Genomic DNA, 25837 nt, shown 5'->3' with positions numbered 1-25837 from the left:
GCAGCCGCAGAGGCGTCGACGGCGGCGGCGACGACGACGTTCCTCAGTCTTCGGGGTGGGCTCGGCGGCGCAAGCCGGTCTGCGCGCAGGGCTAGGCGGTTTGCGGCGGCAGCGGCCCTAGGGAGGCCGCGGCGCCATGGCTGGGCGGTAGACGGGCTCGGGCCGGCGAGGCAAGGGGAAGCGGCGTTGATCCGGTCCGCGGCGACCTTCGGCAGGGCCCGGGGGTGGGGAGGCCCGGGGCGGGGGTCGTCCCGGGCAGCGCGGGGCCGCGGGGCGGGGCTCGTAGGCCGTCGGGGTGCAGGAGGCCTGGGCCGCCGCGAGGAGCCGTCGCCGCCGCCGGTCGCTGGGCCCCGTCGCAGGGCCGCTCGACGACGACGCTCCCGCGGGGGTCCCGCCTGAGGAGGACGCGGCCGCGGCGGCGGCGAGGCCGCGGGAGGCCGCGGAGGATGGAGGAGCGGAAGGAGGAGGGCGAGGCCGAGATCCAGGAACACGGGCCCGAGCACTGGTTCTCCAAGTGGGAGCGGCAGTGCCTGGCCGAGGCCGAGCAGGACGAGCAGCTGCCCCCGGAGCTGCAGGAGGAGGCGGCGGCCGCCGCGCAGCCCGAGCACAAGCAACAGAAGCTGTGGCACCTCTTCCAGAACTCGGCCACCGCCGTGGCCCAGCTCTACAAAGGTGAGGGCCGCCGCCGCCGCCATCTTGCGCCCCCGCCCCCGCGGGGCTGGCCGGCCGTCATCGGGGGGACAGCCCTGGGGTCTGGGGCTCCGGCCGTCGTGCCGCGTCCCCGCCGCCCCCTCCCCGCAAGATGGCGCCGCGGGAGGCGGGCCCTCGGGAGGGGCTCGGGGTTGAGGGGGGGGGCCGGGGCCCGGCTCGGGGCGGGGTTGAGGGGGCGCCCCGGCTTGGGGGCCGCTCCCCCGGCGGGGCTCGGGTTAGGGGGTCCCCTTCTCCCTTCTGAGGCCGGGACGCCGGCGCCTCCCCGGGGCCTGGGAGGGCGAGGGAGGAGCCCCCGGTCACAAAATGGCGAAGGGAGGAGGCCCCGGGGCCCTATTGTGCCGCAGCCGGCCTCGGGGCGGGGACTGCGAAGGGCCGCCTCCTTCGGCCGCGCCTCGGCCCCTGGCTGCGCCCCCCTCGCCCTCCGCCCCGAGCTCCGGCGGCTCCCCTGGCCGCCCCGCCGCCGACCCCCCTTCTCTTCGGGCCCACCGCCCCGCGCGGGATCACGAAACTTGAACAAAATGGCGAAACCTAATATGGCCGTTCCCGAATGATCGACGCCCAAGTTTCATCGCTTGTTCTTTTTCTCTCTGTGTCTTTGTGTGTTTCTCTGTGTGTCTATTTTTTTTGTCTTCCTTCTTCCTTTCGTCGTTTTTCAGACCGGGTGTGTCAGCAACCAGGACTTTCTCTGTGGGTTCCCTTCCAAAACGCAGCCACCGCAGTCACGAACCTCTACAAAGGTAAAGAGAACCTGCGGCCCTGCCGCTGGCTGGGGGCGGGAGGAGGGTAGCCTGCGTCCGGGTTTCTGTCGGGTGTTCTGAGTGCAAGGGCCGCCTCGATCTCGATCGCCGGAGTGTTTCCCGCCCCGGAATCCAGCCACTTAAGTGTCAGTAGCTTGCAACTGGAGGATTCTGCTGGTGTGATGTCACCTCCAGATAACGGGGTCTCATCTGGGGTCGTTTGGTCCCCTCGCCCGCATTTGTCGGTGTCTGGGGTACTCTACGGGGTTCCCCGATGGCTCAGTGGTTAGATGTAGGAGACTCGGCTTCAATTCCTGGGTCAGGAAGATCTGGAGAAGGAAATGGCAAGTCACTCCAGTATTCTTGCCCGGAAAATCCTCATGCACAGAAGACCCTGGCAGGAGCCATAGAGCCGCAGAGAGTCGGACACGACTAAGCACGCCTGCAAGGGACACGCTAATGTCATCTCTGATAGGAGGCTTGCTGCGCGTGAGACCGCCTACCAAGATGGCAGTAGTGCCCAAGTTGAGAGGCCCAGCTCCAGCCGGCCAGACGTGCTGTTTGGGCATCTGGGGAAGAAGAGTTTGTCTCAAGGACAGAGGTGGGAGGGACACTTGTTTTTGGAAAAGGATCTCATGGAAGGCAGTTTCCTGTAGGCCCTGCATTTAGGTGCATTGGAAACTAGTTGGAATAATCTGTGCTCACGTGAACATGGTGTAATTCCCTGGCAACTGCATCAAATATTTGCTTTCAGAGCTACCTTCTATTTGACATCTCACTGTAGGTAGGAAATCTGATCAGTTTGAGTTGATTTGTGTTTTTTGGTAGTGCCTTTATGCAGTTAATCCCCCCCCCCCCCCCCATACGTGCCTGAATATTCTTGCCCATTGCACTCTCAGTAACAGTGGGTTTAGATTTTGTGTATTACTCGATTTTTGAAGATTTGGAAATTTGGTTTTGATTTTTGGCAAGGTTTCTGTGGAAAAAGAAATCGAATTTGAGTGTTAATCTTAGTAAAAATGTAATTAAATGCTTTTAAACGGCTAAAAACTGCTGATAATTGCAATAAAACTTTGTGCATTTCAAAATTATCAAAATAGGTTGAAACTGGCTGTGGAGCAGACTTGATTCTCAGATTTTCATTCTTGTGTAAGAATGAGCAAATTAAGATAGTACTCTTTAGGGGAAAGCGTCCTTTATTTTGCATTTCCTGGGTTGATCTTGCAGTTTTTTGGGATGGTAATTAGAGAATGTAAGAATAAACTGGTGAATGGAATGTTATTTTCAGGGAGTGATGAACTAATAGTCCAGGCTTACTGAAAAAAGGGAAATGATTAAATGGTGTCCCAGTGGTCAACTTTGATTTTATGTAGCTGATTTGCTTAAATTTTGACTTTTAGCATCCATTATTATTTGAGGGTTTTGAACGTTCTCTGGAATTGCTCTAGGTTTCACCCAAAGAGGAAATTTTGAAATAATACTTGGAAAATTCCAGTTTCTGGGAGTATGATTTACATACAGTAAAGATCATTCTTTTAAAATGTAAAAGTTGAATTTGACAACCACTTTGTTAGTAAACAGGATGTATCTATCCCCTCACCCTTGCCCCTGGCAAGTACTGATTTGATTGTTGTAGTATGGTTTTTGCATTTCTTTAATTTAGCAAATAGAATCGTATAGCATGGAGCCCTCTGTGACTGGCATCTTCCACTTTCCATAATGTTTCTGAGATGCTCCTTTGAGTTCACTTGTTGATATTAACAAACAGTTCAGTACTCCCCCCTCCCCACTCCTTCCTGACTAGTTTTCTGTTGTGTGGAGGTGTCACAGTGTATCCACTCAGTTTTAGCAGTTACTTTTTTAGTTTAAGTCCTTTTTATGTGCCAGGCTCTTTGACTAGGGCATACACAGATATGAATGTTCTATGATTTTGGTGCTGTTGGTGTGCTCCTGGAATATATCTCTTTAGGACTATAGCTGGCAGTTTTCTTTAGTGTTAATTCTTATAAAAAAATGGACTCAGAAGCTGAACTCTGAAATAATCCCTAATTTACTTGATTTGAAAATGTTTCTTAACAGTGTACTAGTTTTTCTTTGTTCAGAAAACTTGATGAAAGACATTGAGTTCCTTTTTAAACAAACATGAAATTCTTGCATTATTGCAAATGTTAGATTGTCAGTCCAGCCTTAGTTTTATTTTTTATCCTATTTCTGTAAAATGAAATACATCCCCTTTTACCATCCTCTTTTACCTGAGGAGTGGTTAATTGTGGTTTGTGGAATTTGGTTGTGTAGCAGCATTATTCTTTGTTTAGCTGATTCAAGGAAAATGTGGATGAGCTCTGCAGATCCTCACATTCTTCCTTCTTTTCAGGGTGTGGTCTTCAGAGAAAAGAATGCAGCTGTATTAATAATTGAGCACTTTAAATAGAATCAATAAAATTAGCAAGGTAGTGTCACAGTACATGCAGCTGTAAGTAGTGGTAAATTTAGTCACAGTTCTGATTCAATATCTAAATGTAATTTCCAGGAGGGGGGTGGGTGGGGAGCTGGTTTTGAGGGATCCCTGTAAATGGACAGTGCTCTTGTACTTTGTAAGATTAAGCACTTATCTTACAAGCTAAAAATGGCTCATTTTGCCTCACCCAGCCTGGGGAGAGGTTGGCACTTTTACTAGCTTCTTGATAACAGCTACAGTGAGTGCTTAGGAAAGTCAGAATGAGGTAAAAGTCGAGCAGAGGGCCCCCTTTGATTGCCTGTGGGGTTTTGAAACATGGAACGTTCAGTTGGTTTGGTTACATGTGGCTGGAGACTTGGAGGAGAGTTGGGGCGTCCTCAGTGCGGACGGAACTCAGCGAGATGGAGTGCATGCTTCCTTCCACTTCACATGTTAAGTTGGGCCAGACATGGGCATCCTTGGGGAAGAACATTCTGATGACTGGTGGTGGTTCTTACTTTGACTTGGTACATTTAAAGGAAGTGCTGTTTGTTAAATATTCAGTGTGGTTGTGTCTCTGGCTTAGTACATTTTTTGATATCTACAACTAAAGGGAGTGAAGTTACTAAGGTTTTTAACTTAGTCCAGGTTGATGCTTACTTGAGAACTGCTTGGTCAAGCCTGTTTGTCTCTTAAATCCATCTCCCGTTTCCTTGGCTGACTGGTTTTGATCTCTCTCCTGACTCATTAATTCGAAATTGCTTCTAATGTCAGTAGAGGCTGACGCTAGTGGCCATCTCCTCGAGAACAGAGCTGTCCTGTGGAGCCTTCTGGTCATCGGAGGTGGGCACTGCACCCCGCTGGCTCTGCAGCAGCCGCCTGCGAGCCAGTGCTTGCCTGCACTGCTTCTCACCCTTCTCTCTGTGTTATTGCTCTCAGCTTTGTCATGTCTTTTCTGATTTTTGTCTTATGTTAAGCTGTCCACATTTTAAAACTGTGTCTGAAACTTGAGTTGCATATCAACTTTTACCATATATGTTGAGATCTTATGATATTGTTTATATTAAAGATGTTTGTGGTTTTCTCTTTGCTCAGCTTTTGTCCTCAAGGTGTGAATCGAGCAGCACTTGCAGAAGGCCAGGAGCATCATTATCATGGAGTCTTCCCCATGATGCCTCTAGTTCAGATTGTTCTTTCTACTTAGTTGTATGACTCTGGAGACAGATAATGGAACAAAAACTATTTCACTATAATGTGCCTTCATTTTCTCAACTGGAAGTAGGTTTAAGTACCCACAGCTTAGTAACCAAGCTCTTAGTATGGCATGTAGTGAGTCTTCAAGCGAGGACTGTGTTGGTAGTTACAGACTATGTGTTGGTCCTGTTTTTCAGATAATGTTTCTGGCTGTGGGCTGTGCTTACCATGAAGGGAAGAAATTTCCTTCTGTTGGAATAACTTCTGTGGCGTGTCTTCATCTCTCCCTAAAAGGGCTAAATGTAAATAGAATCGACAGGGGAGAAAAATGGTAGGATGCCCTTTAAAGTCCTCAGTTTTCAGACATCTTGATGCCAGATCCTCTATAGTATGTTGTTCTCACTTCAGTGTGCCCCTCTTGGGTTTGTATGTGAACTAAAGTGAGCAGAACGTACTAAAAATTTGTGGATGAGGGGTGTTTAAATAACTGGTCAGAGAAAGTATAATCTACCTGCAGGCAGATACTGAAGTTTTAGCTTATGTTTTGACCTTGGAGTTGGTTTGTAACTCTCCTGCTACAGAAAACCATTGAGTTTTGAGACTGTTGGGACTTCCCTGGTGGCTCAGATGGTCAAGAGTGCCTGCAATGCGGGAGACCTGGGTTAGATCCCTGGATCAGGAAGCTCCCCTGGAGAAGGAAATGGCAACCCACTCCAGTATTCTGGCCTGGAAAATCCCATTAATGGAGGAGCCTGCCAGATGACAGTCCATGGGATTGCAAGGAATCTGACAGGACTGAGTGACTTCCCTTTTACTTTTAGAGTGTTCAAAACGTTCTAATATGGATCAAGGTTGAATACCCAGAGTCTCGTTAAGAAGCAGCCTCAGTCATTACCCTTAGTGTTTACCTGTGAAGTTTTACAGAAGACAAGTCGGTTTCTTATGTGTAACTTCTCTGTAAAAGGAGGTTTTGGCTGCAGAGACCAGAAGATAAAAGTCAGGCTGGACACGGATTGGCTGCTCTCTAGCTTGAAGCCTGAGGGTGGGATCGACTGGACCCAGTGGCTCAGGCCTCCCTCCTCTGCAGCGCTCTCCTCCCATGTGTGGGCCTGCCCCTCTGGGCTTTGTCAGTAGGCGAGTTTCAGTATGCTAGCTCCTGGAGAAGGAAACGGCAGTCCACTCCAGTATCCTGGCCTGAAAAATAGGAGAGGGAGGACACAGACTGGATGCAGGCGGGGGGCTGCTCGCATCCTGCCTGAGTCCTGCCATTCATGCTGGCGAGGATTTAAGTCAGTATATAAGTTACAGAGAGGTTGCTGTTTATTTTGGATACTATGTTACGGAATGTATAGAAACTACTTCCTTAAAACAATTGAAAAACTTTTTTTGACATGACTCATAAATTATTTCTAATGAAACATATATATATATATATATATATATATATATACTTTTTTTCCTAGAGCAGAGTCATTGGTTAGTGCAGATTTAATTCCAAGTTCAAATGTTCAATAGTTAGTATTCTTGGAAATGCGCTTTGGTCTGTCTGTGATTTTCTGGTTTGTAGGTCCCCTAAAGAAATGGAAGATGGCTTCTCTGTTGTTGGGGAAGAAATCTGTTGTAGAAAGAGCTTTCGCTGTCTAACTTTGGGCAAGGCCCTTTGAGCCTCAGTTCCAATTCCTTGTTAATGAAATTGGGATATCGGCTTTGGTTAACTCATACATGAAATCTGATTATGTCTGTTTCATGTAACAAAGTTTTGCATTTGGTCTTCGTCTCAGAAATCATGGATCCTTTGCCTGCTATCCCTTGCCAGTGGTGGAAAAATGAGACTAATAAAAATTCTTTGAGTTCATTGTTAGCTACTTAACGTTGTTGTTCAGTCAGTAAGTTGTGTCCGACTCTTTCTGACCCCATGGACCATAGCATGACAGGCTTCCCTCTCTTCCACTATCACTTTAGCTATTACTTCAGCTACTTAATATAAAAACTTTTTTTTTTTTTTTTCAGTACGAAGCAAAGATGTCTACTGTTTCTTGTATGAATCAGTTTGTTTCTTGAGAAAGGAAATGAATGTGTTGTAATTAAAGGTTAGATTGACATTTTGATGCCCTTGGGCTTTTCCTAACCTTCACGCTTATGGCTGTTTTCTACAGTGGCTTTGGCATCAGTAAAATAGTGTTGGACACAAGACTGTCCCACAGCTTTCTGTGCTCTGCACTTCTAGAACTTGGTGGTCTAGTTGACAAAGTTCAGATGTATTCAAAGCAGTCTTTGGCCAAGAGCTTTCTGGAGGCCATCTTTGAGTGTTTATTATCCTACTAGACCCTAAAGTAACCTGTGATTAAAAATCTAGTCTAGTTATTCCTAAGATTCTCCAATAAGCATTTTATCTCTTCTGCTTAGTTCAGAATGTGATAGGAAGGTTTCATTTTCAACCAAGTAACTCTTCAAAATTCTTCAACATTTGTTCAGTTGCTAAGTCATGTCTGACTCTTCCATGGACTGCAACAATCCAGGCTCTTTTCTCCTGCCACTATTCTTGAAGTTTGTGCAGATTCATGTCCATTGAGTCAGTGATGCCATCCAACTATCTCATCTCTGCTGTCCTCTTCTCACCTTTTGCCTTCAGTCTTTCCCAGCATCGGGGTCTTTTCCAGTGAGTCAGCTCTTTGCATTAGGTGACCCAAGTATTGTAGCTTCAACATCAGTCCTTCCAATGAATATTCAGGGTTGATTTCCTTTAGTATTGACTGGTTTGATCTTCTTGCAGTCCATGGGACTCGAAAGTGTCTTCTCCAGCACCACAGTTCGAATTCTTTAGCGCTCAGCCTTCTTTATGGTATTAGAGAACTATAAAGAACTATAGTGTCAGCATGATATTCTTGGTTTAAGGAAATGACTGAGATTGGGTTAATTTATGTGGCAGTGTTTGGCTTTGGCTTTCAGGATATGCTGTAATGGTATAAGACCAAATTTATGCCCAGAGCAAAAGCATGCACCTGAAGACATTAATGTTCAGTCTGCTTTTCTCCTCCTGTACCTCTTAGTCTGTAAGAGTCTGTTTACAAAGTGCTTAGTGTGTTCTAGGTTGGTTCTGATGTTGAGATTTGTGTAGAACTTTTGAAGATGAAATGATTGGTCAGTATTTTAATAAGAGGTTCACAGCCTGTTGCATAACTGCTTTTAAAATTTTGAAAACTGAGTTTTCCAGCTTTGTTCAGCTCTGTGATTAAAGCATCAGCCCTTTGCAGATCTGACTTTTGGGATTTCCTCATGTGTTCAAATCAAAACAAATCACAGCTCTGTATTCCCAGGATTGTCAGGTTTTTGTTCTCTTTTTTTTTAAAGCCGCCTCACGTGGTTCCTTCCTTTGGCTCTTGAGTTTTGTATCAAGTTCAGCCTTGCTGTCTGTTTTGTCAGGTGTACATTTACATGCCTGGTTCATCTTACTTTGTACTGTCCGTGCTTGTTTCAGACTTGTTTCTTGTACCCCTTTCATGCTTTCAACTTTTTCCCTATGTATTTCCAGTTCTGGGCTTACCCCCATTTGGTTCTCTAAAAATTAAAATTTCTTGGGTCATTCTTTGTGGAAACAAACTTCTCTGGTTAAGAGCTTGATTACAATGATGCTCTTAGGTAGGGCAGGTTTGTAGAAACCTGGTTTCTTGTAGATGCATCACACTGGACAGCTACCCTCATTTTTGTGGTTGCATGGGGTGGGGTTAGTTTACTCCATAACTTAATTTCTCTTAAAAGTGCTTCCAGCTCTTTCAGAATCACTTAGGGTCTACATGGAGCCTTACAAGGTCATCTTAGAGATTATCCACCCTTTATCTAAGGTTGGCTTCCTCTAAGTCTTTTTAAGATTAAGAGATGGGAAGGCATTTATCCTCTTAAATGCTATTCACTTTTTAAATGGGGTTCATGTTTTGTTGACGATAAAATGAGAAATCAGAACGCATTGATTCACAGTGTAACTTGGGCATACTAGTAGTGAGACACTGGAGAAATCATTCAGGAGTAGCGTTTACATCTGTAAAATTAGAAAGCTGTGATGGAATCTGTTATTTTCTAGAGTACTCGCATGACCAACTTGTTGCGCTTTCCTTTTTAGCAACAAAAACTGATCATCTGCTAAAGAATAGACCTTATTATAAAGTTCTGTTTGTGCTACCCTGTTGCTATTTATTTATTTTTAATATTTGGCTGTGTAGGGTCTTAGTTGTGACATGTGGGATCTATCTAGTTCTCCAACCAGGGATTGAACTCCAGGCCCCTTGCATTGGGAACCCAGAGGATTGACCCCCTGGACCACCAGGGAAGTCCCCATCTTTTTTAATAATGCAAATTCAAGCAGCTTGGGAGCCTCTGTGATGTTTGGATTGTTACCTTTCCGGGACACAGCTCTTCATTCACTGGTTTGCTTATCCTTCAGCATCTACTTTAGATGTAGCAGATAGAATTAAAATCAAAGCCAGGAAAATGAATGGTTCTGTGTGTTAAATGAGAATTCGTACTTGGGGAAAGGAACCATCTTCTCTAATGTCGTTAAAGATGTATTAGTGATTTTCCTGCTAACATAACAGCTCACCTAAAAATAAATTGCAGTAACTTAAGTTCCCAGGTATTTTTCTTTCAACTGTAAAGCCACTAAAGGGCAGGCATCATGGTTTTTTATTTTTGGTCTAGGGACAGGCCTCATGTTACTGAAAATTGGGGTTTAGTGTGTACAGGGGGCCGTATCTACCGGGAGGTGAGGAGACCAGTCTGAGGGGTTTTAGGACGGGGTCTTTTGGGAATGGTTAGAAGTTACAGAAAACTGTTGGAAACTGTAAGCAGAATAAAACATCCCTAGGGAAGTGAGTGTGGCTTTTTGTTCCCACAGTGCTTCTTGGTTTTGGTGACTAGTCAGTCAGTGTTAGTTTTCCCTTAAATTTTTAAAATATTTGCTATGGCGTGTGTGTGTGTGTTCAGTCATGTCCGGCTCTTTGTGGCCCCTGTCCTCTGTCTTGTGGAATTTCCTCTGGCTCTATCCATGGGATTTCCCAGGCAAGAATGCTGGAGTGGGTTACCGTTACCGTTTCCTCCTCTAGGGGATCTTTTAACTAAGGGACTGAACCCACGTCTTCTGCATCTCCTGCATTGGCAGATGGATTCTTGACCACTGCGCCACCTGGAAGCCCTGCTCCTGCTTTTAGTGTTTCCAGTTCTTGATGCTGAACCTGTCAGTAGGAGTACATATCTGAAGTGACACAGTACTTGCAAGGAGAGCACAGCCTGAGTGATTTGTGGCAGTGTTCAGTCATCTATTGAAGGATGTGAACACTCCTGGATAGAATTCCTGAGAGTTCGTTTTTCTGAGAGACAGTATAGCTTAGTGGTTAAGACCCACAGACTCTGGACCAAAAATTCAGCTCTTGAATCCTGTGGTAGTCACCTAGTGCCTGGTTCCTCAGTTGCACTGAGGGGACGGTGGTGCAAGGTATTCATGTACATTTTTTCTCAGGTGAAGCTGGGCAAAGTACCAATAAAGGTTTAGTGATTGACCCATTGTTAGCATTGTTAAATACCAGAGAAGGCAATGGCACCCCACTCTGGTACTCTTGCCTGGAAAATCCCATGGACGGAGGAGCCTGGTAGGCTGCAGTCCATGGGGTCACTAGGAGTCAGACCCGACTGAGCAACTTCACTTTCACTTTTCACTTTCATGCATTGGAGAAGGAAATGGCAACCCACTCCAGTGTTCTTGCCTGGAGAATCCCAGGGACAGGGAACTTGGTGGGCTGCCGCCTATAGGGTTGCACAGAGTCAGACACGACTGAAGTGACTTGGCAGCAGCAGCAGCGTTGTTAAATAAGCTAGGTTGCTTAGATTAAGTTACTTTTTTAAGGAAACATTATTAAAATGGTAATAATTTGGCTAATAATTAGTCCCTCTTTTTATCTGATTTTTTTTTTTTAAAGAACAAGACAGAAGTTCCAGGATTGTGTGATATGTTTACTGAATTTAGGCAGTTGTGATTAGATGTCATGTATAGTATTTTAAACATGAATGAAGTTCAGTGGGATAGATTACTGATAGACTTACAGAGCCCCCTACTTAATGATACTCGTTTTGGTGAATTTGTAAAATGGTTTTCTGTAGGAGGGAAGGCGCCTTGGCTCTACTGATGATGATGTATCTTTTTCTTTTTTTCTAACAGAAAGCGTGGATACTCATCAGAGAAGTTTTGATATTGGAATTCAGATTGGCTATCAACGACGCAATAAGGATGTGTTGGCTTGGGTTAAAAAGCGCAGAAGAACTATTCGTAGAGAAGATTTGATCAGCTTCCTGTGTGGAAAGGTTCCTCCGCCACGAAATTCTAGAGCTCCCCCAAGACTGACTGTAGTGTCCCCTAACCGAGCTACTTCAACGGAAACTAGCTCATCTGTAGAGACTGATTTGCAACCCTTCCGGGAAGCCATAGCTCTGCATGGTAAAGCCGTTTAAACATATTTCTTTGGAAAAATGGTTAAGAGTGTGTGGATCCAATTTCACATTTAGGTTTAGATCCAGATATACTGTTTCTTGTCTATAATAGTACCTACTTGCTCTAGAAATGTTTAAATAGAATGTAAGCTAAGAACTTACATGGGCAGTTTTTGAATGTTAGCCAGCCTATCCTAAAAACTGTTTTTGGAAGTTAGTTTGAGCTGATTGGTGTTATAATAACTGCATCTTTTGCAACATTAATTAGAATTTATTGCTTTACACTTCTGTTGTACATACTGTCTTACTCTTCTGAGTCAAAGAGGAAGTTCTGTGTCTTACGAATTCTGTCGCATTTATAATTGCCTGGAGAGCCTAGTCAGTGACAGGCAAGTAAGGCAGGTAACTGTTGGGGGAGTTCTCTTGGGAACACCCTTTGTTAGCTTAGGTTATTGAGTGTGCCTGAAGAGGGTGAGTGTTGATGGGCCTGAGGAGGAGAGGACAGATGTGAGAATAGTTAGGTTGGCTTTCCTTACATCTGTTGTCCAGAGGGCCTTGCTTGATAGTAAGGACTGTCAGAGGCCAAGTCCATCTCCATCTCCCCAGGCCAGACCTGTTGTCAGATGGCCTTCTTGGCTGAAGGGTTTAAGTCCTACTGGAGAAGCCTGGGAAATGTAGTCAGTAGGTCTGTTGTTGCTTGTTATCTAATACAGGCTTCCAGATAGAAGTGGGAGAGGTATTCTATAGGTCATTCAATACTGCTGTAAAAATACAACCACAGAATAACAAGACTTGGTGTTGAAGCCAAGATGAAAACATGGATTGTGCAAGTGACTATGCAGATAGCAGTCATTAGTGAGTTAGGTCATGAGCCTTGTTAAAAGTTAACATTTCTGGGCCACAGTGGAAGTCATCTAAAATAAAGTAACCTGGTAATAAGAAGTGGGATATATACAGAGAGCTTCTATATCATCGAAGCTTTAATGCTTACAGAGATTCTTTTTCTTTTTGGCAAGCATTGTTTCTTTATACCTAAAACCCCATTCAGAACATGGACTTGGGAAAAGTGTTGTTATTTTTCCCTGTCCTGATTGTGACTTTATGATCAGTTAAAAACACAAAAACGTTCTATTGCAAGAAAGGCCGTGATGTGTGGTTGCAGTACTTAAGACTGCTTGCTGTTCCTAACATAGTGGAATTTTTGAAACTCAGGCGAAATAGAGATTGATCTGTTCTATTGAATTAAGAGTTTCACATCTTCTACCATTAAGTTTGGAAAAAAATTACTAGACATGTACAGTTTGTCAGATTAATTGTAGTGCATGTTAGTATTTGATGTAGTTGTGTTTCCTTAAACATTTTGATTTTCTTTGTCATCCAGTGGATTTATGATTCATTCCATATTTTTCTTTTAAGAGTCTTTTTTTCCCCTGAATTATGCTCTTACAGGAAACAGTTTTGAGAAACATAAATGCCACTCTTGCTATAAAACCTTTACTGCAGTTGTACACATTGTAAGAAGGACAAGCCAGGAGCCCACCCCCCACAACTACTATATTCTCCAACTCCCATTACGTTTTCTAAATTGAGTTTGTTCAAATTTGTGATTTATTATTTTACTGAACTTTGGGAGTTCTAGTGATGGTGTAATTTTAGGAAGGTACTATTTATAATTTTGGTTTGTGTTTGAATTGTGAGGGTTTTAAAAAGTTTAATTTTAAAGCTATCTAAAAAAATAACCTTCCACTTTGATAGACTTATGAAGTAGTGCCAATACAGAATATATTGGATTCCTAGGGTTCATGCACTGAATTCACATAGTTAAAACATGAAGTTGCAGTGCAGTAATAGAGCAACTTGTAAAGAGTATACAGAAACAAGGAGTTTTGTGCTCTTTTGGTTTTAAAGGATATCCATGAATTGAGAATGCTAGTCTGAATTGAGTATTTTGAGTAATTTAAATGATTTCTAATAATAGGGCATTATTAACTAAATTGTAAATTGGCTTAGTGGCTAACTTTGTAACCTGGTGTCCTGATGAGCTGATTTATTGAATAGTTTGTAAATTGAAGTCAAAACTATTCATATATTTTGAAATATATTTGGAAATATTCTAATTAGGGTGCATGCTTGTCAGAATTTGGTTTTGCACATAATTTTCATTGCCAGGTCTATGAAGTGTGAGGTCAGATTGAAGTTCTTGGGGATCTTTGGAGGGAGAGGCTACATTTATGAAGTTTTGGGGTCCCGGGGGAAGTAGGAAAAGAATTGAGTCCGACTTTAAGTTTCTAATCAAAGCAAACATTCGTGTAGGAGGTCATGTTTGTTTATTCTTATCCACAGACGACCTCATGTCCTCACAAGAGAGGACAGTTACTCTTGTATTTTTTTTAAAATTAGCTTCTAAACTCTCATTTCCACCAGTGCTCCCATATATGCTTAAAATATGTTTTTTATTTGAATAAAAATGGCCGAGACATAATTGTACAGTATATCATGTTAGACAGGGTCCAATGATAAGGTCCTTTGATAAATACTCCTCATAACCTTAGACTTAAATATGCGGTTGCAATTAAAAGCATTGGGTTGGCCATAGGTTCTTTAAATGAACCTTTTGGCCAACCCAATACATTAGTTACTAGTTATCAAAAATAGTTATCAAACAATTTCAATCAAAACTGTCAGCTAATGGTTACTGAAATTTAAGGAATATAATCTAGTGCTTTATTTTGGCACTTGTTTGCAGCATGTGTTGTTCATTTTCTGTGTACATGATATGTCCTCATCTGGATGCTAAACTCATGGAAATCAGAGAAATGCATATGCGTTTGCTATGTTGATTTCTCCTTTTCTTAATCATGCTTGTCTTAAAAAAAGAATATTATCTAAAATTTACTGGGAACTGGATTCGTAGCTGGCACCTTGTTTTTATGTAAACAGATTGCAGATAGACCAAAGATCATCTGGACCATTTTGTGGTTCCCTGCCTGTCTTCTGATTAGCTCTCTCTTAGCCATCCTTTCTCTTCTAGAAATTTTCCTTTTCTGGTCTTCTCCTTAGGCTTCTTTGACCTCTGACCTTTCAGTGACTTAGGGGAATAGGTTACATTCCCCTGGATTTAGCTGTTAGCTACCTCCTGCAATCCCTTTAAGGGATTTTTAGTCTTAATTTCTAAAATTTGTCCTTACAGTTTACATTCTCTCTCCAGACTGCTTAAACATGTATACCCTGTTATGTCCTGGCCTACATCTCCACCAGGGTATCCCCAACTAAAGCAAAACCATGTTTTTTCCCTCATTTCTGCACTCAGCAAATGGGTATGTGGCAGATACTGTATAGTCTCTAGGGAAAATACGATTGAATAGGGTGTTTCCTTTTCTGTTGAGGCCAGTGCACACTTGGATAATTCATTTTAATGTCATATGTAAGGTGTTCTGGGGTCAGAAAAGAATGTTCCCCAGTGTGCTGTAGCGATAAGTTCAGAGAAGGCTTTTCTGGAGGAGGGGAGCCCTGGGCTCTTGGAATCATCTCCTGCCTGTTCTTGCTTCCCAGTCCTGAGTTGACCCATTCTCCAGTCCATCTTTCCTGGGACCACTGGAGTGATCTCTATCTTGTTGCTTCGTTGAAAAATAACGTTTGTTTCCCTGTGGTCTGTAGGATGAAGTTAGAACTCAGTGTGACATTGTAAGGCCCTTGTCAGTTGATCTGACCTTGGGTCAGGTTTCTTAGCTGTATCGTGTCATCATCTGAATACCTTCATGGTTTTTTCTAAGCTTTTTTTCTCTTCTGCCTGTTGAGCCCTTCAGACTGATGGAGTGTCTCCTCCGGGACGAAGCTTGTCTTCAGTCTCCCTGTTCTCTGGTCTTCCCTGAGTGGGGCATCTGTTCTCCTTGTCCATAGACTAGGGGTGTGGTGGGACAGGGCTGTGTCTCAGAGCTGCTGGTTGTGACAGAACCTGGGCTAGATGTGTCCTGAGCCTAACACAGGGTTCAGAGGTCTGTTAAGTCAACAGAGCAGAGAACTTTTACAGAGTTGAGGCTCACAGATTTCCTGGGTGACTGCAGTATGAGAGTGAGGAGAAGGGAGAACAGAGCAGGTGTATCTCAGGACTGTTGGACAGTCAGCTCTTCACCCCGAACAGCTGAGACTTGAAGCAGGGCTGAGGGGGATGAGGCACCATTAGAGCAGTCCTTTGAGTGTTAGGTCATGTCAGCGTCCTGCTAGGGGAGGGCTGTCCACATTTACCCAGGGTTATTGCCATCTTATTGATGATGAAAGGCTTATTTGACTAAAATAGACCAGGTCAGTAAATGTTTGAATAGATATTCCAGATCTGTCTGGCTCCCAAGTTCAGTTACCTCTATTTGTACATTTAGGGTTCCTCATACCCCTGCCCCCCGGCAGGTCTCTAAGCTTATTTTTCTTCCCTAAACACATTAGAACATACATAAGTTTGGTATTTCTTCCTGGGGGTTTTCCCCGTAAGTGAATCTGGGTAGATAGGCTTGAAGATGAATGGCTTGTGACCTATATTTCTGGTTGGTTTTAGCAGGAAGAGTATTCAGGCTTTGTACCTAGGCTGCATTCCCAGGATGACCTTGGGCAGGGTGGCCAGCCTCTCCAGGGCAGTCACCTCTGAAAAGATGACGTGTTTTGTTTGTAAGGCGATACATAGAGTGAGAAGCCAAGCACAGCACCTAGCCTGTACACAGGTAAGGTGTTCTTTGCCTCCAGAGGAGAGGACTTCCGGTTAGTTCCAAGTCCTGTGAGTGCCCTGATGGCGATACTCCAAAAACAGGCCTGGAGCTCAGGTGGCCTTAGAGGGTACTTTGCTTCTCCTTTTAGTGAGGGTGGCCTTTTAAATGTGCAGTTACTCAAAAGGAAGGGATGATTTAAAATTTAGTGTTAACTACCTATTTATATTATTACTTACTAAGATCTTGAGCTTGTTTCATGTTGGTATAAGCTGGGAGGTTGGTGGTGGAAAGATTCTGAGCTGACTTGACTTGCTCAAGCTACTGTTGCGTCTAGAAAGCCTTAGATTGAAGGGTAGTCTGTTTGTCATCATGGGGATTAGATGAAAAAGATCGAGAGTTAGAATGGGGCCCAGGTGTGGAAGAGACCTGGATGGGAGCGGATGCTGCAAGTCAGACCTCACTCATTTGCTAACTCTATTAAAAACCTTGCTCTCGCTCAGATCATCTCAGAGGTGGTCTTTGTACGTTTCTAGCCCTGGTTCAGACTGTTCCATAGAAATCGGAGACACTTGGGTTTAGTTCCAGAAATCATTTTGATGACTAACTGCAGTACAGGGAACTAATCCCATTGGGCCTGGATTTGACTCTGTGTAAAGTTACTCAGCTCACACAGGGTGTGGTGTTAAAGAGTGGGTAGCTGGTGGGTGAACCATTGCTGTCACTGACATTTGGCTTTAAGATGCCTCCTTGCTCAAGTTAAGTTCCTTGCATGTTGTTTCAACAACATCAGTTTAAAAAAGACAGTGGGCTACTATGTTTACTGAAAGGGCCTTAGGCAAGTGCAGGCAATCTGGCCTTTGATATGATAGTGGAGAATTCCCCCCCTTGCCAAAAGGGAAAGGTGTTTTTTAATTTTATGTGTTTTGTTTTGTTTTGAGGTAATGTGTTGTGCGTTTAAAAAGAAGACATAGTATTCAGTGAGGGTTGAAGTCAAGCAGTTTTAGTCTGGAAACCCCTGTGCTTGTGTGTGTTTGGCTGGCTGACTGTGGTGTTATGCAATTAAAATCCTTTTGTGAAAGGTGTGGTCATTTAAAAATGTATATTGTCATTCTGTAGTCTTTCCTATTGCCCAGCATTTACTGAGCACAGTAAATAGCCAGGCATTCTGATTTTCAGAAGCTAGTGATAGGAGCAGATGATACAAAGATGAATCACATAATCTCTCAAGGAGTTTCTAGCCTAATAGAATTGTATTATTAGTCAGTTTGAGGCATGTAATCCCAGGCAATCAGATTGAGGCACAGTTCCGTCACTTGAGGAGTTAATAGGCTCCATATCTGGCTTCCCTCTTATGTCCAACAAAGTCTTTCTGGCGTATGTGGTGATCCTTAGTCTCTTAAATCATTAAGGTGCTTGACTGGATTCTTGGATCTGGAGAGACTGAGTGTAGGGCCTTAGAAGAAAAAGACATTCATTTGAAATCGTATTCAGGGATATAAGGTTACGTAGACATCTTTACCTAGAAAAAAAAGTAAGGCAGATTCCTAATTTGTCATAAAATGGTTCCCTGCTTCCTCTGGTATTTTGGAAAGCTGTGATTTTAGGCAGTATAGACCAGTAGGATTTTCTTTCTCCTTTGAGCACAGGTTCTGTTGCTTTTGTTATTTTTGTCACAACATTGGCCTGTGTCTTCCTGGTAATCTTGAGATCTGTACATTTAAGAAGAAATTTGAGTGTTGATGCTTGGTTCCTGTCTCTCCTTTTCTGTCACTTTTTATTTCTTCCACTGATAAAGTTAAATACATAGAAACAAACATTGACAGTCACACAAATACTTAGATTAAGTTCTTTTAAACTGATGGTACAGTATGAAAGAAGCTTCTTGGCAGTTTCAGTTGCAGAGAATAGATTAGAACTGGCTTGTAGGGGGATTTATATCCGGTCTTTGAGAATCCCTTTTCCACGTCTTGCCCACACACCTAGCACAATGTGTGGAACACAGTAGATTCCTAATAAATGCTTGTTGAATGTTACATTCTGCATCTTCCTGAAATAACAGAGAACTGTCAATAGTTACTTCACAGTAAATGTTTGCAAAACTTACTTGGGAATTAAGATGTAAGAGATTAATGCACCAAAAGCAAATCTCATCTCTTAATTGCTTTAAATTGATTATTTAAAATAATCTTCTTTAATTGAAACTCTTCTGAAGGCTGGAATTTTTTTAATTATAGCCTTTGTTCAGACCAGCCTCTGAGAAGAAAAACAAGGCAATTAAGATAGCATTAAATTTTTGGTGAAAAGTTGGCATTTTCTGTTTATTAAGATTTAGATATTAGCTACTGAAGTTTCTTGGAGATAGGGCTTAACTAAAGCTGCTGGCATTAATGGTACAAAACTTAAGACTTTGCAGTAAAATTTTCTTGGACACTTTTTTCATTGAGGTGAAAAAGGAGTCCATGTAGCCAGGCCTTAAAGCCAGTTTACTCACCTAGTACTTCCTTAATAATCCATTGGTAGTTGTGAAACAGTTTTAACATTTAATTTTTTTCACTAGTTTTCTGATTTAATAATACTGATTTCTTGGAAGATTTGAAAATTTCCAAAAAGTGAAAAACTCAGTATCTTGCTGTCCCACTTTACAGAGATAACTGCAGTTAAATGTTTGGTGCATTTTCTTCCAGTCTTTTTTTTTTCAATGTATAAATATTAAAATTATTTCATAGCTGAGCTCATACTGCATATATGGTACTGTATCTTGCTTTTTTCATTTTAACGTCGTGAGCATTTTTCCCATGGCATTAAAACTGTCTGAAAAATTGAAAGCATTTTGGGCTGTCAGCATAACTGAAAATGTTTTCTTGGTGTGACACATGTATCTTTGTAATTGGTTTGATTTAGTGTGCTTTACTTCAATAAAAGTTCAGAATTACAATTCACAGATTGGGGTGGGGAGTGGTATCTACTTCAAATTACCTAAGTCTTCCTAGTAGAATGCACTTTTTCATGCTTGAACTTCTCCCCCCTGTGCACTTAAAACACGACATTTACACACATTGCTTACCTAAAACCTCAGAATATAACTTTGTGCAAAGGAAGTGTTTCCATTTGAATAGTGCAAGTCATTTCAAATGCAAGAATGCCAGCTTCTTAGGGCTTCCAGTCAGGATGTTAATCAGTTGGTCCAAGTCGTGGGGATTTCACATCCCCCTTCTGCCCGAGATGAGAGAGCTGGTGGCGCGCAGACCTGCCCGAGGGTCCTGGAGCTGCGCTGAGTGGATCCGCGGTAAACAGTGGACGGTCGGCCTTGTCCTCCAGGGCGAGGCGCGCAGGTGCTGCAGGAAGCTGGGCGGCCAGCGGAAAGGGTAGAGGCTGCCTCGAGGCCACTGCCGGGGCTGCGGGTCGGAGGAAGGGAAGCTGGCTGGGTTCTGCGTTTGCTCTTTGTGCCTCTATGTGACCTAACTATGTGCTGATAAACTGGAATTACATGTAATTAATTCTGAAAACAGGATTTTCTTATGACCCTGAGCATGACCTTGGTATGAAAATTATAGTTATGTGCTTTTAACAATTTGCCATGTAACCTAGATTCCTATAACCTGGACTGTAACTTTTGTTTTTGCTCCCGTGGGAGCTTTCAGAGTATGATTAAATCCTCCTAATTGTTTTTTTTTTTTTTACCCCTACTCCTGCACTAATCATTTAAAAGAAATGCAGACACGTTTTTAAAATGATTAAGTTTATCTTGTATTAAGCAATGGAGACTTTTCTGTCTAATCATACTGCTTGTTCTACTGCTTTTTGTCAATTGATATTCCCATAGCCCTTTTGAAAAAGTGTGTTTTGGTAGAAATTAAGTCGTATGCCCTTGGGCCATACAACTTAGTTTTTTTTTTAGTTCTGAAGCATGTTTAGATTCTCTGTACTTGTATGGGCCTGTGATTGTTTATGTGGCTTAGCTAAGGTTTCCTAAAGCATCTAGTAGCTGTCATTGGTTTATAAAATAAAATTTGGGTTGTTTAAAATACATATATTTTTGGTTGTTAATCTTAATTTTTTTTGTTTGACCCTTATGATGAAAAGTCTTCTTTTGGGGAAGATTTGTAAGTTAAACCTTGAAAAGAATTTTCACTGCTGAGAGTAGAAAATAAAATAGGTAATGTTGCACATTGTGACTTCTGCTTTAGCTGTCAAACTAAGCCCAGGGTCATACACCCAACAGAAAAAAGATTGTGGTTTTCTGGAAGTTACTGGGGGAATTTTGAAAAGGACCGAATTGATGTTTTAAAATCTCTCTTCTTTTTTCATGGAGGATAGCAGTTGAAGCATTTGTTTGAGGTGACTCTTCACTTCTCATGGAGCGTTTTATGAGCCTTGAATGTTAAACATACAGCCACGTGGCTCCTACATTAACAGGAAGGTCATTGGAGCGGAGTTTGTTCTTTCTGGGGTCTCAAATGCTCAGGGTATCCCAAGTTTAATTACTGAAATAGCCCAGTTTATTGCCGAGGGCCTATATTTTGCAGCATAATTACCTTAGAACCTCCTGCTATAAAACAGGTATGAAAAGGTTGTCTCAAGTATGTGGACACTTTTCAGTAATACGTTACAGGATGCTAGATTAGGAAAAAAGGCACAGCTGTCCCCCTCAAGGGGTTTAGTCTTGATGGAGAACTTAAAAACATACAAAAGACCAAATCCAGCAAGTTGGAAATAATTGAGTGTTATCTTCATGACAAAGACAAAATAAGAGAGTCACGTGGGTGTGTTTCCTGACATTGGAGAGGTGAATAAACATCAACAGCTTTGGATTTCAGAGTGAGGGGTAAGGCCTTGAAGCTTTCTGTTGTGTGCCAGACACTGTGTTACGGTCACGAGATACAGATGAAAAGGTACTGTCTATGGAAGAGATGAGCAGTGGTACTGTGCTAGGTGACAGCAGCCCAGAGTGTTCCTTTCCTGTTTTACTTTATTTTAATCACGTTGTGTCAGCTAGGGAAGAAGCAGTGTGAGTTTTTCCCCCAAAGGTGTTAGGTTTGGAGGGCCAACAGGCAGTTAGAAATACAGATGGGCCCTTGAGGTCAGGAAAAAGGTCTGTTCCTGTGGCAATGATGTGGAAAATGACTCCTGTAGGTAAGCTTCAGGGGCCAAGGCGCGTAGCTGGCTGATGTCAGACAGACAGACAGAAGAGAAGGCCACTGAGGAAGGAGTGGGCAGGCTGAGAACAGGAAAGAGTTTCACAGGAGAGATAGGAGAACTGGGCAAGTTGCCCAGGACGGGAGGCGGAGGTGGGAGGGACCTGGGCTTCATGCAGTGGGGAGCGGATGTCGGAAGGCAGGTGCAGACCAGGCCGTTTTTAGGAACCGCAGATGAGTTAATGCTGGGAGTGAAGGATTGAGCGTTAGGATGGGATTGAAGAGAGCAGACGGGAGAGGAGCCGCAGAGATGCTACGAGGTAGGCTGGGACCCTAAGTTCCTGAGGCTACTTGCGTGCTGAAAGAATTGAGACTTGAAGAGGTGGATAGAGTTAGGAACTTAGATTCTGCTTGCGTCTTGGGTCCCGGCTTTTGCTTGCTAGCTGTGTGACCTTGAGTGGCTTACTTATTAACCTTTTAACCTTGGTTTTTCGTCTGCAAAAGGGAGAGGATACAGTTCTCATAGGGTTATTCCAAGGATGAAACGAAAAAGTGCCTGACCTAGGAAGTACTCCAATATTAGTGCATTTATTTATTTTTAATGGGCACTGGCCTTGTAAAGGCCTAGAGCCCATGAGAGATGAGCTCAGATTTGCCCTGGCCACCAGCGGAAGGGCGAGAGGGTGCTGCTGCTGCCCGGAGGGCAGTGAGAGGACTCGTTGGTTCCTGCAGGAAGGAGTTAAGAGCAGCTTAGAAAGGGAGGTATGGGCTGCAGAGAGTACCTGGGAGGCTGTGGGGGCCTACCAAAGATGGGCAGACGTTCACGGGCTATTTGTAGAGTGACAGCGGTGTCAAAGGGAATTTAAACGCTTTGGTATGGTAAGTGGAAAAAGGATTCTCTGCTCCCTAATGATCAAATTTAAAGTACATTTACAGAGTAAATTAGAATGGGTCCCTAGGAAATCAATGTCTAAGCTGACTTGTTAAGATAGGAGTCCTGTTCTTTGTGAATGTTGATTATACTAGATCATATCAGTTCAGTCAAGCAACAAAAAAATCCATTACGAGACTCAGATAGCCCAAGGGGGCTGTTCATAAGAAGGAAAATCCAGTGAAGTCAGGTTATTGATTCAATGCCGTGGCGTGTCTCCTGGCCCCTCTCATGCCTTTCACAGGTGTATCCCGAGCATTTAGAAGCAGAACATACATTTGCCCCCTTTAACTGTTCAGGGGTCTAAGGAATGAGTGTCCAACCACGCGTGCTGGAATGCTCTGGATTTAGTAACTCTTAACCTTGAATACAAGGCAGCAGGAATTTTTATACTACCCTTGCTCTCCCCCCTTCTCTGAAGGATTAGAGATGATGTTGAGTTAGGGTGTCCCAAGTACAGTCCAGACCTTGGGGTGAGCATGTAGGTTGATTTGTCCAGGGCAGAATCACTTTGTATCTGATGTCCAAGGATTATTCTTAATAGCTAGGGACCGCTTTTAAGGCTCAGTAGTGTATTGTTTTAGATGCTAAGTTATAAAGTCACTTTATAGAGATGTCAGAGTTGAGTCCACTCAGGCCTGGAAACGCCTGTGGGCTCCCCTGTGCGTGCGCACACAGCACAGGGATTTGTTGGCACGGAGACAGGACAAGGAAAACGTCCTGTTTAAAACCGGCTCCTCCTTCCTCAACTCCTAAGTTACAGATAGAGCTTACCTCATAGAGTAGATGGCAGGATTTCCTGATGGATTTGTACACCTAGCAGGGTGCCTGCCATGTATCATAAGCTTCCAGTAATTGGTAGTTACCTGGATTGTAAATATTGATTAGTATTACCAATGAACATCTCCTGTGTCAGACGATTCGTTCCTGCAGGGAAAAAACCGCTCCCCCGGTGAACCCCTTTGTGAGGAAAATAGGCAGACCTCCTTTGACGCGATGACGACGTTGAAAGTAAAAGTGGGTTGCTTTCAAGAGGGTGGAATAATCGAGCAACTCTTAAAACCTTTTTTCTTCTTCCTAGGTCTTAGTGGTGCAATGGCTAGTATAAGCGTGCGTTCGAGTACCCCAGGCTCTCCTACACATGTAAGCAGTGGATCGAATGCTAGTCGAAGGAGAAATGGACTCCATGATGTCGATTTGAACACTTTCATATCAGAAGAAATGGCACTCCACTTGGACAATGGTGGAACTAGAAAGCGTACCTCAGCCCAGTGTGGCGATGTCATTACAGACTCACCAACCCATAAACGCAACAGAATGATCTAAACTGCAGACATTTTTCACACCCACCATGCTGCTTGAAAGCCACTTGATCCTCAACATATTACTATTATTGCAAAGGAAACATATGAGGCCATCTTCCATTGTTCACTGTTTAAGACAAGTGAATCCTATAGTGGTTGCCATAAAAAGAAAGTTCTAGGTATTTATAGTAGATGCCTCTTGTAACAATGGCTTTCTTAAAACTATAATCCTAGCAGAGGACATCAGATACCGTGTAGTAGGATCCTCATAGGCAAACATATATCCGTTTCAAGGCTAAAAGTGACCTTAACTGTATTTATTCTCAAAGGGAAAGGAAATAGATGTTTATTTGGTTATAGGATGGTTTTTTTGGGGTGGGGGGAGGGTCCATTTCCTGCTGTGTTGAGTATTTTGCTTCACCAGTATTGCCAGGTTTCTAAAATTGTCTAAAACACACGATCTGGCTTCCTCGTCAGATCTCCAGGCTTCCATTTTTGCAGCAACACTGTACCACGCACCTGGTTTCTCTCTAGTAACAGCGTGCAACTTCGAATTACTATTGAACTGTGCCCTTTTTTTAGTTTTTGAAGCAGTCTATAATTCTGGTGATTGTGTGATGTAAAGAGGTGCTATGATGGTCATGCAATTAATACTTAATCCTGAATCAATACACAGAACTTCATTGGATTCACTTTGTGTGTGTTAGTGCTCTAAAAGTAGCAATATTATTAAATTGCCCCCCTCCCCCAATTAACCCTATAGGCTTAAAATAATTCATTTTTAAGACAAGTACTACTTCCCAAGCAGGGCACTATCCTAATGGTAAATGCAAACATGCTGACCGCATTCATGGTGACCTGAAGTAGAGAGGTCACGAATTCTTGAGAACGGGCTTCCTTTTTGGTTCAGTATTAGTGAGAGGGAGATGGGTGGTTGGGGAGGCTAGGCACTGTAGTCTTTCATATCCTGTTTTATGTTTTTCATGAATGTTCTGCTTTGTGCAGTTTCCGTTGGAATGGGTGAAAGAGAAAGGTCTTTTGTCTGCTAATAATTAATGTGATCCCAATTTAAATAGCAAAACCCAACTCTCCAAATCCCTCTCCTAGAAAGTGCAGTTTGGAATCTCATTCTGGGAAAAGATGGAATCGCATGGAAGTCCTCTAGATGTTAGGTTAGACCTAAATAAAAGTTCTCAATAGATCCTCTTTTGAGTAAATGTAAGACCTCTTGTAGCTACAATGTTTTAGAGCATGTTTCATCTTCATTTTTAATATCTTGAACTGAATGGTAGTCTTTTTTTAGATGAAGAACTGATGTCAGCCTGCCAGGTACTGTAATTTATTCTACCATATTATTATATATATATATATCTCAAGTAGGACAGTGAAAATGTTTCCTTGCAAACTTATAGTTCAGTATCAGTTACTTCCTGTTTTTTATCCTTTAAAGACTATTGCAAATCAGTATAAGGGTTTTTCCAGTAATTACTCACAGCACTTTGTTAATGTTTGCAATTTTCTCCGGCCATTTAATAATCTTTGAAGAAATTTTGCTAAGTTCACCGTAATATTCATTGACAGGTGGGATGTGAATGGAAATGTGTGAACTGGAGTTCTATATTCACTATAGATACAGCCCTTATTTAAAGAAAGTCAGTTCCATGTTAAACCTAGGAATGAAAGTGAGGCATTTCTAAATTTTTGCAAAAAAGGATTTTTTTTTAATATGATAGGAAGAATTATAACAGTTTATCATTATACCAGAAATGGACAAGCCTGTGTATTCTCAATACTTTACACTTCCTTTTGGAATATACCAAGAAATGCATTTGGAGTTATCTTTGTTTTTCTATCTTTGTAAATTTAGATTCTGGAATTGGGTTTGACGGTGTGAAGCATTGCTCACAAGAGGTGAACTCCTTCCTAAAGGTTTTTGAGACTGAGGAACACATATTTAATCTCGCCTTTATGCCTTGGTTGTAGTTCCTCGCTCCAAGTTAGTGACAAAAAATTTTTTTGGTGGTTTTTGTTTTAGTTGGTGCTCTGAATCTCAGTACCCTTTACTCTGGATTGTCAAATTTTGATAAAACGTGCCATTTTCTTTGGTAAGAGAAAGCAGGTCTTCACGTCTGCCAGAACACAGTTTATATATTGGCTCCATTAAACTTTTGAAAAACTTTAACATTTGTTACTTTTTCCATTGCATTCAATTCTAAA

At 42.9% G+C, this 25837-nt stretch overlaps 1 protein-coding gene across 1 annotated transcript; it reads left to right on the top strand.

Annotated features, from left to right (window-relative positions):
- Positions 1 to 25802, top strand: C24H16orf72 (chromosome 24 C16orf72 homolog). Its single transcript, XM_006063389.4, has 4 exons — positions 1 to 672; positions 1368 to 1448; positions 11285 to 11560; positions 23398 to 25802. Exons 1-4 carry the CDS (start codon positions 447 to 449, stop codon positions 23640 to 23642), a joined length of 828 nt encoding a protein of 275 aa, XP_006063451.1. The 5' UTR covers positions 1 to 446; the 3' UTR covers positions 23643 to 25802.
- The last annotated feature ends 35 nt before the right edge of the window (positions 25803 to 25837 follow it).

This window comes from Bubalus bubalis, chromosome 24 (assembly GCF_019923935.1).
Source record: "Bubalus bubalis isolate 160015118507 breed Murrah chromosome 24, NDDB_SH_1, whole genome shotgun sequence".
Taxonomy (NCBI): Eukaryota; Metazoa; Chordata; class Mammalia; order Artiodactyla; family Bovidae; genus Bubalus; species Bubalus bubalis.
Note: the sequence above shows the minus strand (reverse complement) of the source record. Positions and strands in the feature narration are given on the sequence as shown.